This window comes from Coccinella septempunctata, chromosome 7 (genome assembly GCF_907165205.1).
Source record: "Coccinella septempunctata chromosome 7, icCocSept1.1, whole genome shotgun sequence".
Classification (NCBI taxonomy): Eukaryota; Metazoa; Arthropoda; class Insecta; order Coleoptera; family Coccinellidae; genus Coccinella; species Coccinella septempunctata.
In genome coordinates this window covers 6,954,295-6,971,208 of record NC_058195.1, presented here as the reverse complement: position 1 = coordinate 6,971,208, position 16,914 = coordinate 6,954,295, and the positions used below count along the sequence as shown (strand labels likewise).

Here is a 16,914-nt window from a genome sequence, read left to right as displayed (position 1 = left end):
TGAACTATGTGAGCAATAGCGAACTCCGATGAGCTTAGTGTAGTGTGAAATACCAGGATCTGCATTGTCTGTGTGTTTCCCAAGAGAATGCCTTCATTGTTCCGTTAATTCGACTTGATGCAAACTGGAGCACGTAGAATTTGGTGGTTGTGTACATCAAGTGAAGTTTCAACTGCAAAAGTTGATAAGAACACGTGGCACATGTGGAGGTTTACATATAAGTTTCGATGTTCTACAAATATAGGTCAAATACATTATTGTTTTTCTAATGCTCAAGACGCTGTGCTGAAACAGGCATGAACTCAATCCCTTTAGAGTTCTATTGAGGGCTTTTCAAAGTGATATAAAAAAAATATTCGATTTTATATTAAACAGTGTCAGATATATTATGAAAGTTTGGTACGAAAATATAGGTTTTCGAATTCGCTGAGTCTATTGAGAGCCATTTTGATAGCTACTACTACTATCTCCCATAGTTTAGATTGGCATCATCGTTGAAATTTCAAAATTCAATCTGCGATATCTTCTGTTTTACCCATTCGTCAGATTCAATTGAGATTTTCGGTTCTGTAATCAGCATTGGTTAGGTTTATTATTATTAGTCAATGAAATGGATTATGAAAATCTCGATCTTTTGGGTCAAGAATAAGCAAGGAGACACCTTAAAATGACTTATTTGCTCCTCTGTCTAAAAATCAGTCAATATTGACAAAACCAAAATCCTGGTAGGTCCACCAGAAAGCCTTCAAACAGATATCAGCCTGGAGTACGGAACTCTGGTACAGGTCGAGTAGTTCAAATACTTAGGAAGCTTCATAAATACTAGGGCTAACCTAGACACGGAAATATACAACCGTATCAATTCGGCATCACGGGCTTTCTGGAAGCTAAAGGTCAGAGTGTTTCAAAATCACAACCTCAATCTGAAGACTAAGACAGCTGTTTACAAAGCAGTCGTCCTTCCAACGCTTCTTTACGGAAGCGAAAGCTGGACGCCCTACAGGCGACATATTAAACAGCTTGAACAAGCGCAACAACGTCATCTAAGACAGAAATTGCACATCAGACGGTTCCACAAAGTTTCGAATGCAGAAGTCTTGCAACGCGCGAGTTGTACAACAATTGAGACTCAAGTAACGAGGACTCGATTCTGATGGAGCGGCCACATTCTGAGGATGCAAGACACAAGACTCCCCAAAATAGCTCTATATGGCGAATTGACAGAGGGAGCCCGGAAACCAGGGGGGTCAGTATAAGCGGTTGAAGAATACACATCAATCCCTAAAATCAGTTGATGCCAATCATAACTGGGAACAACTAGCGTTGGACAGGTCACAGTGGAGGTCTGTGGTGCACATTTGTAATGGAGACTCGAGAAGAATACAGCGGCGGTCAGATCTGGTTGGTGACTATCCATGCCCGGAGTGTGGAAGGATCTGTAGGTCACGGTTAGGTCTCTTCAGTCACAGGAGGGCACACAGTCGCAATTAGCCCTAAGAAATTATAAGTCTGTTCTTTTTGTATGTCTTTTTGCAGATTTATTCCCGGTAACGGGATACAGAAATGAATGAATGAATGAGTATATGTTTCCAATACGGTTGATACTTTCAGCATTGCTTAGGCTTCCACATGAAAACATAAAATCGATTTCTTAAACCTTCTAGTTTAAAATTATGGTCGCCAGAATAGAACCTTGGGGATCACCCCTTCCTCCTTCCTCTCAAGCGTGGAAGCACTACCTGCCACGTCATCAATTCAAAGATAATCCTATATAGCCCATGAAAAAAGGCACAAGAACGGCATAGAAGAGGCACATAGAAGGGAAAAAGTCCCAAAAAAAAAAGTAACGGAAAGAGAATCGCTCTGGTGATATCTTGCAGGGCTGTGTCATTCCGAAATGGTCTTAAAATCATTAAATCAATAGTAATACATGAAATGGCTAATGCAGTGCTATGAATCTTTTGTTGGGGTACACACATTCGATGCTTCTCAGTCAACTATTCCACCCCATTCTTTGGACAACAACAAATGCTTATTTTCCATTCCTTGTACTATGTTCCAAGATAAAATCATAGCTTGGTGCCACATTTCAGTAAATGGTTCGTTTCTCTATATGTCAATTCGACGTCACGCATCAGACCTTCGCCGATTGGCCGCGAGCCGATGACGTCTAACATCCGGCCATAGAAAACCGTTCCCCGATGACAGATGACAGTCATGAGAACTGAAATTTTCCCGTTCCACCTAACCAACCGCGGGATTCCTATTTTTTGCCGGTTCCGCTAAAAATCGCAAAGGCGACACACGTGGAATAGATTCGGGTAAAGTCAATTAGTAAGCGAGCGCGATGAGATACTCATTGCGATTTCTCGGTTCTCAACTACAACCCCGAGGTTAGTGATTGGTATATCGTTTTTCCATGTTACGCCACGCGGTCTTAAAACTGACAATTTCCTCATCCGAGAGCAATTAGCTGGTAGATGAGCCTCGGTCTAAGCGTCAGCGGCGTAGGAGAAGCTTTCTATATAACGATTAAGGTTGGTAGATTAACATTACTGGAAACCATTTTCAAATTTGGGAAAATTTGACAGATTCTTCAGGGGTTTTCATTGGTTGTAGGAGCTCGGTGGATTAGACCTCAAGGTACACTGATTTAATACCAATCGACTTGAATTTTTGAAAAGTGTTGGTTATAAAACGAGCTGACCTGAACATCAGGAGAAAAGATATGGCGACAGCAGAGATCTTGACATCATAATTGGCAATATTGCTTTATTACGAGCAGACACTGTAGCATTAGGACTTCTTGCGATTTGTTTGAGTTACTATTTCTTAAGACCTGCTTACAATCACGTTGTGGCCTTGTCAACTGTTGGTGGGATGATGAAGCTAGGATTCTTGTTTATGACTTTCAAAAAAACGTACGTTCAAAAAAATTCTTCGTCAAGAAGGCTTTGAAATTTTGAAAAGTTGTTGTTCTGCGGCTTAACAGATGTCTTTACTTGAATTACTTCTTCTTCCGAAAATGTGAACAATGATGACATTAACTTCTATATAGAGTGAGTCTTTGACTCGTACAAATATTTTAATCGTAGGTAGATTCTTGATGTTAAAGGAAACACTTTTTCCTATACCTACACCATTTTTGCGATTCGGCCCTGATAAAAAGATGTGGCCACTCCTGAAAAAACAAAATTACATTCAGAAAAACTAGCTTAATCTGTGACACTACACATGCAACTGTGGATCTTTTAAAAAGAGTTGTATTCAGCCAAAGTACCCAATTTTTCAAATTCCACAGATACTTTTTAATTTTTGCACAACAAATTAGTATCTAGCACCACGTCTTGATACATACGAGGATATGTCGAAAAATTCTCAGCCTACTATAGAACCAAACAAAATTTCAATGTCGAAATATTTTATTACTCAACATATTCTCCTCGCAATTGAATACATTCATTACAGCGAACCTGCAACGTCTCTAGACCTTTCAAAAAAATGTTTCTTCTTGCACTGCAAACCAGACCTCCACAGCTTTCATCACCTGCTCGTTGGAAGAAAATTTACGAACTTTTAAACTTTTTTTCTGTTGAGGGAAGAGATGATAGGTGGATGGAGCAAAATCTGATGAATAAGGAAGGTGTTCTAGTGATTCAAAACCTAAATCACGAATTTTTTGCATGGCAAAATGAGATTTGTGTGTAGGGGCGTTGTCCTGCAAAACGAAACACCTTTGGATAGCTTTCTGCGTCTTTTCTCTTCAATTTTTCCCGTAGAGTGGTCAGTAAGGTCGAATGGTAATCTGAGGTTATTGTTCTACTCTTATCCATAAAATCAATCATGATTACTCCATGGCAATCCCAAAAAACTGAAGCAAGAACTTTTCCAGCAGATTTTTGGACACGAAACTTCTTAGGTCTTGGTGAACCAGAGTGTCGCCATTCCATCGATTCTTGCTTTGTTTCTGGATCGTAGAAATGTACCCAAGTCTCATCCATAGTAACAATTCGTTTTAAGAAGTCTACATCGTTTTCAAATCGAGCACAGATCGAACGCGATGCTTCTACCCTTGCACGCTTTTGGTCAACATTCAAACATTTGGGCATCCTTTTTGCAGCAATTTTTCTCATGTCCAAATTGACGTGAACTATATGATGAACGCGCTCGTACGAAATATTCAGTGCTTCAAATATCCGTTTTAGCCTAATTCGACGGTCTGATGAAATCATGTCCATGAACTGCATCGATATTTTCGGGGACTGACACAGAAACTGGCCTTCCCGATCGGTCATCATCTTCAATGGAAAATTTACCTCTTTTGAAGCTTGCAGTCCATACGAAGGGCATTGATCACCAAGGGTATTAAGCACATCTTCGTAAATCTGCTTATCCCTTAACCCTTTTATATACAGGTACTCGATGATGGCTCAAATACATCTTCTTTCTTTTAATCACACTGACACTTCTAATGAATTATTGTTCGTTGCTATGGTAACGCAATATTTTTTTTATCCATGGAACTGGTCTAGGCTAATTAGATATCAATACATCCTCGTATAAGTATATTAAGGTTTTATAAGAACGAATTAACGAATCTTTTTGCATCATCTCTACATATGCGGTCAAATAGATCGTGTATTGATAGAAATAAATTCTTGTCGCTTCATTACACACCATATTCAAGCCATTTATGTGCGATTATAATGGGTAGGGAAGCCTTTGAATGACAACAGGGAAACGTTTCCTCCATATCTAACGCACAAAGCTTTCACGTTGGACCTGACAACAACGGCTCTGCCTACGTGTAGGTATTGAAAGTTTAACGAACATCAGATATTTATCTCAATCAATCACCATTGATATTGGCGGCATATTTCACAGAATCGGTGGACCCACCTCGAAGACAACCTGATAGATAGAAATCAGCGAGTTTGAAGTGCACTTGTTCGTCGATTTACACGACCAGATTGATATACAGGGTGAGAATGGATAGAAGAGAAAAATTCGTGTCAAAACTGTGGGGAACAGAAAGTGAATTGAGCAGACATTTTGTGAATGTGGGTCTATGAGAGACCCTTTCTCTTAAATGTTAAATGAGCTGCAGTTTTCTAGTCGTGTTGGTCCAGCTTAGATGAATTTCTTCAGGAGTCCCTCATAATGTCCAAGTCTTCGAAAACGCCTTGTATATTCGGAAATAAACACACAGGACGAGATCACCGCGTGTCACAGAATTCGTGGAAGTCCACCATGTATAGGGTCTTCAATCATTTCTCTCCAAGGAAAAATAAATGTTGGAGCGAAGGTCTTTATGTCCGATAAAAGATGAGTGTCTGGGGATGTGTCAAGTTCGGTGTTCTCTGACCGTATTACAAATAAATACGGTAGCTGAGGACTGCATTGAATGCGGATTGCACTCCATCAACTTTCTGACAGAGGACTATTGGGCCTTTGCAAAACTGTCGAAAAACAGTGCTTGTCCGATGCTACTGCACTCAATAGGGGGCGACCGCACATTATTCATTAGGGTTAACTATACCCACATGTTTGACGCATTAGTTTGATATATTCTTCATCCATGGAAATGTGAATTTATTTTGATTACATAGTATGGAGGGATGTGGGTTTAAGAGCAACATTTTCTGATTTCTATTTGTGACTGCCACTCACGTTTTAGATTTGATAAACACCCACCGAGATTTTCATATTCAACACTTTCAGATATTTTTGTTGGAGTGTGGAAAGATGGAATTTTTTTAATACCAATGAGAATGAAAATGAAATGAATAGATCCTCTGTTGCTGAAATGATTTATTCATTTTATTTATTTATTCAATCATACGGACATAATATTTTACAATGTTATACACATAATTATAGAATACAAAAATTGAACAAACTCAAGACATAAACAAAAATCACCCTTAATAATCGATACATACAAAGGGTGAGTCTTTGACTCGTACAAATATTTTACCAGGTGAGGTCAAAAGAAACACATTTTTCCTATACATTTTTTTCTGATTCGGCCCTGATAAGAAGATATGGCCATTTCGAGTTTTGGTAATGAGCTGTGCCACACCTGGAAAAACGAAATTATATTCAGAATAACCAGCTGAATCTGTGGATCTTTTGAAAATAGTTGCATTCGGTCAAAGTACCCAATTGTTCAAATTTCATAGATACTTTTTAGTTTTTGAACATCAAATTACTCGAAAACGTCACATTATACGAGAAACTGTGACGACTACTTTTATTCCACCAAACGTTCAAATCTTCATTAGAGATCGTCCAACTTAGTTTCAAGAGTTGGGCTCTTTGAATTTTTGTTATTTTTATGGTACGTAATGATCAAAATGAGAAAACTGAAAGACGTGGGTGATATCTTGTGTTCGAAAAAGATTCATCAAACGAATGAAAAACTATATTCCGAAATTCATTTCATTCGATAAAACCGTTCGTGAGATAGAACTAAAAACGATATTTTTCATGGTTTTTCAACAGCTTTCAAATCGAGTCCATCCAGGAAAAAATGGTAAAGGAAGTGTTTCTTTTGACTTCAAGAATCTATGGTTGAAATATCTGTACGATTCATAAACTCATCCTGTATAAGCTGAGGCTAAACTCATGAAGATTGATTGGATAAAATCCCAAATTTTTGATTATCTCTTCAATAAGTTCATATATTTCTGACTATATGTTTTCAATTTGCTTGGTCAATTATTTACAACCCTCCACATAATGAGACAATCTCCAAATTATCATATTTTAACACCTCGTAGGTACCTATACCTCGTATTTCAGTACTATATTATGTCACCAAAATCATAATACATAACCTATCCTAACAAATTGATTATGCACGATATCTGTGGTTGAACAACGAAAGTGGAAAATGATACACATCCCATTCAAATGTAAATTTGCTATGCCGTTCCATTTTTGATTGTATTTCCTCTTACGCAACAAGTGACGAAATGAATACGGTCGTATTTGAATAATTGCTAAGGGAATCAGTCACACCAATTATCCTGTGAAGGAAGAGAAGTTAACACCTTAACACCTCAATTCTTTCTAGTCGAGCAACAAGACTCGAACAGATTGGCCTGCTATTCGATTAATTTCAGACTAATTGCTGTTGTTCGTGTTTGATTAGATTGAACGAATGTACTTTTTGATTCACGCAACATCCATTTGTCGACATTTCAGATTAATGATATGACTTATGGATTTTCCTTCGTTTCAATACAATACAATATTTCAAGACCGTTCAAAATAAAAATTCAAGTGACACCAGTAAAATGCTGATAACTTGTTTGACTCATTGTAAACGGTGGATTGTTTTGAAATACCCTGTATATATAGAGCTATGTAATCTATAGTGGGAAGTGTGTTAGAAGAGCGAGCTTTCATCCCTTGCCAAAGAAAATCTTTGCAGATCCAAGTTCAATAATTCCAAAAAAGTGCATCTTGGGTCCTTTGAGTTATCCAATTGAATTTCAATGTATTCATCCTTACTTCTGCTCATTTATAGGAAAATTGTGACCCTCGTGATGTTCTTCATCATCTACCTTGCTAGATTTCACAATATTCTCATATTTTGCAGGGCATACCAAAAATATTCAAATTAATTTCATTCTAACATTAATTTAGCGTAACGAACATAATATTCTAATTGGAGATTCGTTGAATTCGAATTCCGCTTTAAATTTTGGACCGGAAATACACCCTTCATTGTCTCGAAATGAAATAACCATTTACACGCTTCCATCATCATCGTTCTTTGAGGGTGTATATGAGCAAAATTCCAAACAACAAGGCACCAAGCAACGATTTATGAATTCATAAAATCCCTCAGATCCTGGGAGATTGAAATCGATACGGTTGTTTTGTTCGGATCATTTGCACCAATGCTTCGTTTAAGGGTTGAACATTCAACTGAGAATACTAGTAGAACATGAGATGCACATTTAAGGGATGATTTGCCTTGAAAGAACATAATGAAATGAGCTTCATGAAAACATGACACTACTCTTCGCTCCATGAGTCGAATGGATATCTATACTCCATTCACTTTTATTTCAGCACTCGGTTGGCCATGAAAAAATTTTCTCAAGTTTTTGTAACTAGGACGGAGTAATAAGGTTGGCACTCATGAATTGTCGTTAATATTATAACGCCGTTATCACAACTAATATCAATTAATATAACAAAAATGCCGAAAGTGATTGAAAAAGAGAGAAGACAGGGTTTCAGGAGGTGCTATTTAGAATTCAGGTCCTCTCATTCAAATAGTAGGTAACCCTGATATTGTAATATCTAAAATATATCAGACAGTAGCGAACATATTCAATGTGAGTGAATTTCTGTAATGTTTCATCTGAATCTAAACGACTTATATTTTAGTTGAATGTTTCCACAATCTGAAAGATTGAGAATGAAGAAAATGACAAAAAAGTGGTGGCATTAGAGAATTTTATTTTAGGGTGAACGAATGCGATCGAAATGCTACTACAAGATTTTCGATTAATGTCATTGTAGTTCCAGAAAATATTTTTTCTATTTTTCATTTGACTTGTCTTATACATTGTAAATGTTTCAAAAGATCAATAAGCATATATCTAATTATCATTATTATGTCGAAGTATTAAAAATAAACAGCCATAAATACGAGCCATTTGTCCTGCTAATTCATGTGAAATTTTTGTTTAAAGCTGAAGTTCCTCTTGCCTTGAAACTTTCTTCAATTCTTTCGACTTACATTGATGCAAAAGGATTGTTGCTGAAGTATTTAATATTCTTGTAATTATCCGTTAATTCCTTCGAGAGATACCCATTCCCAACCAGTGCATCATATGCATTTAATCTTCGGGTTAATTTTTTTATGTTTACGACCATACCACGCTGACAATGCAGGTTTTCGACCAAACTAAGTATTCAGAAAGCTTCAACTTTAAATCCAAGACGATAACCAACATTAACTCTTCTCAAGCATCTGAATATCATGTACCAATAATTAAATTTTTCCATAGCAAAATAAATATACTAAAACACTGATCTCTGATAAACTATAATAACTAGATAAGGAATACATAAAATCAGTTGATACAGAGTGGGCTACTGAAAACAGGCAGAATACTAATACTCTTATTCCACTTCTATGACCAAATTCACGGTCATATCATTTCAACCCTTAGACCCGTTTGCACCAAATATACTTAGTGTTAAGTGTCCCTTAAAATGAACTCTTAACTTAAATTACGTTGCACCAACTGTTAAGTGACATTTAAATGGCTGAAGCTAACCTTAAATTTAAGCGCTTCTGTAATGACCACTTAGATATTTAAGGGAGGGATTCTAACCTAAAATAATTTGTTAAACTCATAAGCTGGCTGCAGAACTGCTGTGGTCTTTCTAATTACGTCAAGTACCTATTTGACAATCCATTTCATTATCAATAATAATGCTAATTCAGCAACAAAAAGTTGTCACTCTTTGATAATAATATAATAGTTTACTTGACACTGACTGACAGGACAATAAAGTTAGTTTAATGAAATGACAACGATCATCGGCAACCGGCCAACCAATGAAAAGGCTTTATTGGACTAGAATGAAGTTGCACCAAAATAAAAAACTGAAATATCACTAGATATCAAAACTTAAGGGCCCCTTACTTAAGATTCTGTTAAGCCGCAGTCGTGCAACTGGCAATAAAATTAAGCGTCCATTAACTTCAAACTAAGCTTAGTTAAGTACTCATTTTAAGGGGGATTGGTGCAAACGGGCCTTAGTGTTACAACCCCAAACCGTAAATTTTGAATGGGATAAGTGCTGACTCATTTGAAAGATTTCGGCGTAGGTAGTCAATTTTTCATTTAAACCATTCGTTTTCGAAACATTCGTATCTCAATTTCAAACACTTCACATGCTGAAAAAACTAAGACCTTCATATAGAACGCACAAAATAGAGCTGATTCAGAACCTAAAAATGTGTTGACAAGCGTCATAACCTCATATTTTCGTACTATACAATGTGGAATGTGTCAAATTTTCAAGGTCAACCTACTGCTTCTAAAAAAATGAATGGACTATACAGTAAATGGGCTGCTTATTTTACTCGAATGTTGTGTTTATTTCATTCGGCGGCTTTAATGTTTCTTGATGAGAATGATTCTAACACGGTATTATGTTAATGCAGAAACGAAAAGAAACTGCCCATTCCTTTATTGGGTGATAATGGAGAAACTTTTCACGGTGAAATAAAACGAGCACGCCCCTGTACCATCAAACAGTATGTAAATTCCCTGGGACCCCAAGCAAAATGAGCTTCGTACAGCTGCATTATCGGCGAATAGAACAAGCCAGAAAACTTGGTCCGTTCCATGGGTTAGACCCTCCCATTTCACACAAAAGCTCTCTAGTCCCTGCCCCGTAGCACATGCAATGCATCCAACTTAACACGCTGTACACCAGAAGGCGTAGACGGCAGTCGTACCAACACTGCTCGAAAAAACCCATCCAATGGTACATCGGCTCACTATCAATAATTACCTCTCATAACACAATAGGTTATGAATAGTCGACAGACCAATGGTGTTGGAGATTATGATTCGACATTTCGTTGGATTTTTTCCAGAAATTAAGGCTCCCATCCAGTCCTGACGCAAGGCGATAGCGGATTGAACGAATCGTTAAACAGATTCCGAATCGATTTTTCGCGAATGTAAATCGAATCGGGAACAATAATTCCAGTCTGGTGTTTGTGTTGTTGTTGGCGTTTTTGACATGGACCTGAAGCCGTTTTGGGGATATCCTTATCAAGGTAACCGTTGGAGCTGGACTCGATTAAATGTCCGGTGGTCATCTGTTTGTGGCGTTGCTAATCATTCTCTTTGTTTTCTGTTTGTTATTTCAATTGATTGAACAAGAAACTTTTATGCAATCAAACGGTTTGAGTTTCTTGGCCTGTAGTTTTCGGAAAACTATAGGAATACTGCGCAATTTCAACTATTTGAGGTCTATGAATTAAGGTCATTCCAGATCAAGTAGTCTTTACAAATAAAAATCGAGTCCTGTTTTGTGTTGTTATCGCATCACGTAAAAACGGCTTAATGGACTTTATTCTTTCTTATTAACCTTCCTCATAATATATAGAAGGTTTTAACAAGAGAAAAATTCCCTGGGAAACTGGAAAAACAAAAAAAAACTGAAAGAAATTCAAATCATTGGGTAGTCTACCCCTCAAGGACAAATGGTTGACACTTATTGGCGGTTGACAAATGAACTTAATCAAGAACATGGTCTCTATATTGATTTAATGTTGTCGAAGTTGAGTATTTTGGTTATCAGTTGATCTATTATTGTAAGTCTGAGTGATAAGTGATCAGCGGTTATACAGAGTGAGTCTTTGACTCGTACAAATATTTTAACACTAGATTCTTGAGGTCAAAAGAAACACTTTTTTCATATGCCATTTTTTTCGATTCGGCCCTGATAAAAAGATATAGCGATTTTAAGTTTTCATAATGAGCTGTGCCACCCCTGGATAAACATAATTACCTTCGGAATAACTAGCTAAATCTGTGACACTACATACCTGTAGATATTTCAGAATGAGTTGCATTCAGTCAAAGTACCCAATTTTTCGAATTTCACAGATCACATACTGTTTAATTTTTGAACATCGTATTACTTGAAAACGGCGCATTATGCGAGAAAATATGAAGACTTTTATTTTACAAAACGTTCAAATAATCATTAGATGGCGTCCAACTTAATTTCAAGAGTTGGGTTCTTCGGATTTTTGGTATTTCTATGGTACGTAATGGTCATAATACGAGAACTGGAAGACGTGTGTGATATCTTGTGTTCGAAAAAGATTTATCGAATAAATGAAAAACTATATTCCGAAATTCATTTCATTCGATAGAACCGTTTATGAAATAGAACTGAAAATAACATTTCTTTATGGGTTTTCAACAGCTTGTACCTTTTAAACTGAATCGATTTTGAAGAAATGGTAAATAAAAAAAGTGTTTCTTTTCACCTCAAGAATCTACTGTTCAGATATTTCTACGAGTCAACTACTCACCCTGTATATGCATCGCGATTGTGCTTTGCACTTATCTATTCATTTCAAATTTCGTTTAGACGTTAAGTTGTAAGTTACATTTACGATTAAAAAAATAAACTTCTACATTTTTGCCGCACTTAAAGAGAACACCCTGTATATTTAATTGCTGTAGCTGATACTATAACCACTACACAATGGCATCTTCAGATAGGTATACCTTCCTACCAGAAGACTTTAATTTAAATGTATTCAGATAAATCTCTCTTTTGATCATTATTGCTATACAGCAATGAGGGAACTTTATATGAAAAAATGTCTTTTTTTCCAGGGCAAGGACGTGTTAACCAACTTGGTGGAGTTTTCATCAACGGTCGGCCTTTGCCCAATCACATCAGGTTGAGAATTGTTGAAATGGCGGCCGCTGGCGTGAGACCGTGCGTAATATCTAGACAATTGAAGGTATCACATGGTTGCGTCTCCAAAATTTTGAACAGATACCAGGAAACAGGCAGTATAAGGCCAGGAGTGGTGGGCTGTTCCAAACCTAAGGCTGATACGATAGAAGCTAAGATAGAACAGATGAAAAAGGAATATCCCGCAATTTTGAGCTCTGAAATAAGGAGGAGGTTAATACAGGTAAGTTGATAAGCTTCTTATCTAATTTGATAAGAGTATTCCGCACTCTTGAAAGTCTAGGTCGCTTGGGAAATCTCTCAGTGTTGAGTTCGAACCTCGAACGAGCTGGGTGAATATAGATTACTTCGGTGTCGCAAATCTATTTTACCGATATTTCTCATTTTAATGCCAAATTTTCATGAAAGTCTAAGGCCTGTCGCAAACAGAATGCACTCTGGCGTCCGCCTTTTGTGGTCAGCGTTCTGGGTTCTTTGTAAATTTAAAGATGGCTTAGAACGACACATACTACCGACGGTCCGACTACTTTCCGCTGATCGTAGAATGCGGACGACAGAACACCTTCTGTCAGCGCGAGGCCTTAGTTTGACAATCAATTGTGACCAAACCATAGGAGCAATCAAGATGCTCTATATATCGTCCAGAGAGTAAAATCAACCTCTTCAAAAAAGGTAGATAATCTTTTTTTGTCAGACGTTTCCTTCTATGTCAGCATTGCGATAAACCAAATAAAGTTCGAAAATTTAGAGGTTTTCTTTGACCCCCAGCACTTTAGCCCCCATAATAAATTATCGCAAACACTACTTTTCTCATATTTGAGTGGACCAAAGTTGATTCAAACCTTCTCCAGCTCTTTCGCAATTTTAGGAAAAATATAGGTTGTTTTTCATCAATTTGAGCCAAATTTCACGCCATAATGGGTCAATTTGATGCGGTTGAATACGCCAATGCGATACTTAACGTTTAATTCGATCAAAACATGCATAATTTTACTCATTCCATAAGAAATACTCTCGCAAAGTTCGCAAGGAATAGATATACCTGGTGGAACATCCTTCCTCGGCAATAACAAGCCATGCGAACGGCCCGAAAACAAAGTGACGACAAGAATCCACGAGGTCGACCGTGACATTATCCAAATTAAAACATGGCACACGTTTTCTCGACGGACCCCCAAATTTGAGCGGCAGTGATCGGACATTTACGAAATTTGGAGGTGGCGTTGTAGAAATTACATAATGCAGGCTTCAAAATGTTGTCATCACCGTCGGAGCCGGTGGATCGGAATCGATGCCGTGTAATCGAATGAAAGGAGAATGGTCGTTACGAAATAATATCACGTTGTAGGGGGCTCGAGGGGCCTTTGTGATCGGGATCATATAGCACCGGACCAGTGGCGTTACCGTTATTCGGACGTACCAACCTCAAACTTATTTTCTACAGACTGTCAGTTTGGTATAAGCGCCTTTAGGAAGGCTCCACATCAGTTAGAAACAGTCGTACAATCATATGTTTGAAGCGAGCTTGTGTTTAGCTACTCTTTTGAACCATCCTGGAACTGTCGTTAGCGCGAACCTAAGCAAAAGCCCGAAAATTCTCGAATTTAATGTGTGGATGTGTTTCAAGCATAATCGATCGTCAAAGTGAGGCGTTTATTCCCAGCTTGGTTTAAAAATGATAAAATCGATAAAAATAAATTCAGGCACATTAACAAGAGGACCTGCTTCTAAAATTGACAAATGAGCTAAACAAAAATGATACATTGATGAATATAGATGACTTGAGTGTCGTAAATCAAGTTTTCATAAACGTCTAAGTTTGACGATCAATTATGACTCAACCACTCACGTGATCAAGAAGCTGTAGGTATCGTCGAAAGCGTTATTTCAACCTCTTCAGAAAAGGTAGGAGAACTTTTTTTGTCAGACGCTTCCTTCTAGGTCAGCATTGCGAAAAACCGAATAAAGCTCCAAAATTTATAGTTTTTCTTCGGCCCCCAGTACTTAAGCCCTGAAGTCCTTATAAAAAATTGTCGCAAGCACTATTTTATCGTATTTGATTGGGCCAATATTGATTAAAACCTTTTCTAGCTTGTTAGGATACTTATGTAGGAAAATCACGGTTTGTTCACAACAATTTCAAATATACATCATCAATTTGTTTTTTTTTTTCATATTCCTTTCGAATAGCAAATGGTCTTCGAAACTTTTATGTCTTCATCTCACTTCCGAACGGAGCATATCTCGCCATGTACATTCTCGAAGCCTATCGCCCTCGAGGTACTCTCGAATAACAAAATTAAAGCAGCTTTTCTCCGATAACCGCCGAAGATACAAGCCAATTCCCGAGATATCCCAAGCAGATACGCTCGGGAATCTATCGGACAATCTTGTCTTGAGCGATCTATCGCACGGAAGTCCAGAGCATCGAGATGCTACCACGGCCCGCCGTAACGCCGCACCAAGAGATGTCGGCTCTCGATGAAAAGGCAATATCCATATCGAGCCAGAGGACACATCACAATGATAATAGTGCCCTGACACCACAAGCGTGCCGCGTTACCGCCCTGAAATTACGTTACCGCGACATCTGTAGATAGGCATCTTCGGACTCGGCTGGACCCTCCGTGGACGCTGATGTGGGCCCTCGGGCCCGCCGTAAACGACAGGCTACGCCTTCCTTTCTTCGGCATCTCTGGAGGATCCCTCGCATACCGCTCGTCAGAGGCGTCGAACAGCGTTTTTTCTCGGCCGCACGTCGGAGTCACTTATTAATTAGTTGCTCGGAGGAGTTCCTCGTTGGTCCGCGCGGCCGCCTATTGTTTCCAAGTGACAACGGCTTTCGCCGACAGTTCCTGGTGTCTGAACACCTGTTTGGTGCGAGGAATTCGCGTCAGGGATGTTCGGAGAGAGGCCCTTCCGTTTAGGGAGATTTCGAAGATGTGTCACGGTGTTATTTTCAGTCCATAGATCCATCCAGTTCAACCGTATTACTACAATAGTTGGGGAGCCCAAGAGGGAGCTTCGGGATTTACTCGAGCGTGTCAGATTAATACAAGGGGAGATACCTTGGACCCTGTAGAGTACCTCTACCAAAAATTAGACCTGTATATAGGGGGAATTGTCTAGGACACCCTGTCAGAATAGATGAAAAAAAGCGATCATTGTACATACTCGAACTTGTCAGATTAAGATATATGTCGTTAATTACATGTTGGAAAGTATATATTCTCTTAATTTGACAATTTAAGCGTGACGAAAATGTGTGGGAGGGCGCCAAACTTGCAAAAAAACGTGTACATTCTCTAGCGTAGTGGCTTTTTTTCTTATTTTAAGCTAATGATTCAATATTCAATAATAACGGAAAAAATATAATCTGACATGTTGATGAACTATTCTCGTTCCTTCCAGAAATTTCAAATGGAGACCAATCTCGGTTTAAGGAACTGAATAAGACAATGTGATTTCAGAGCGACGTTTCGGCGTTATATTTCGCCTTCCTCAGGCTACAAAGAAATTAATAACGATAATTAAGTAAATGTGAACATAGTGGCATAATATAAATAAGTCTAAAACTTCAGTAAAACAATACAAAAAGAGATCTAACAGATCAACAAATCACGCTACAACACAATTCTCTGTTCGGAGACTGACTAGACTGTATATTATTTGTATAAAATATCAACCCCCAGCATCTCACCTTTAAAATCCCATATTCCTCAAAAGAAGAACTTGTCAGTGACAAAGTCATTAAACAAAACTCGAAATGATGATCAAAAATTTCAATTTCGGTGAACCAGAAATTTTATCAAGAGAATCTAGTTTTGAAAAGAGAATTTTTAAAGAAATGGTGTACATCAAGAGAACAAGGGACAATGTTAATGTTCAAGCTGACACTTCCACCCTAAATAATATTTATATAAATCTAATTAACAGATAGTTATGATATACCTCTTCATTGTTTCTGTTTTTCTGTTCCCGGTTTTTGTGTTGATGTTTCATATGTTGCGGCGTTGGCGTTCATTCATCCCCTTTGTCCATCAGTAAAATCGAGATTCCAATGTGCAATGTATCGAAACCAAGAAAATTTATCAAGTACTCCAAAGTTGAGCCCTCCAAGCATTTTTTGATCATCATTTAGAGTTTTATTTAATGACTTTGTCACTGACAAGTTCTTCTTTTGAGGAATATGGGATTTTAAAGGTGAGATGCTGGGGGTTGATATTTTATACAAATAATATACAGTCTAGTCAGTCTCCAAACAGAGAATCGTGTTGTAGCGTGATTTGTTGATCTGTTAGATCTCTTTTTGTATTCTTTTACTGAAGTTTTAGATTTATTTATATTATGCCACTATGTTCACATTTACTTAATTATCGTTATTAATTTCTTTGTAGCCTAAGGAAGGCGAAATATAACGCCGAA

At 37.8% G+C, this 16,914-nt stretch overlaps 1 protein-coding gene across 2 annotated transcripts in view; it reads left to right on the top strand.

The window, feature by feature from the left end:
- LOC123316834 (protein gooseberry-neuro-like) overlaps positions 1–16,914 on the top strand; it is a 98,983-nt gene that overhangs the window by 53,502 nt on the left and 28,567 nt on the right. Inside the window, exons 1-2 of one of the 2 annotated variants that reach the window (XM_044903085.1) lie at positions 10,529–10,825; positions 12,405–12,712. In XM_044903085.1, coding sequence (XP_044759020.1) covers positions 10,789–10,825; positions 12,405–12,712 — 345 coding nt within the window. In that variant the 5' untranslated portion in view covers positions 10,529–10,788. Of the gene's footprint in view, positions 1–10,528; positions 10,826–12,404; positions 12,713–16,914 lie in introns of those variants that run through there. The other variant, XM_044903086.1, reaches the window with a different exon arrangement.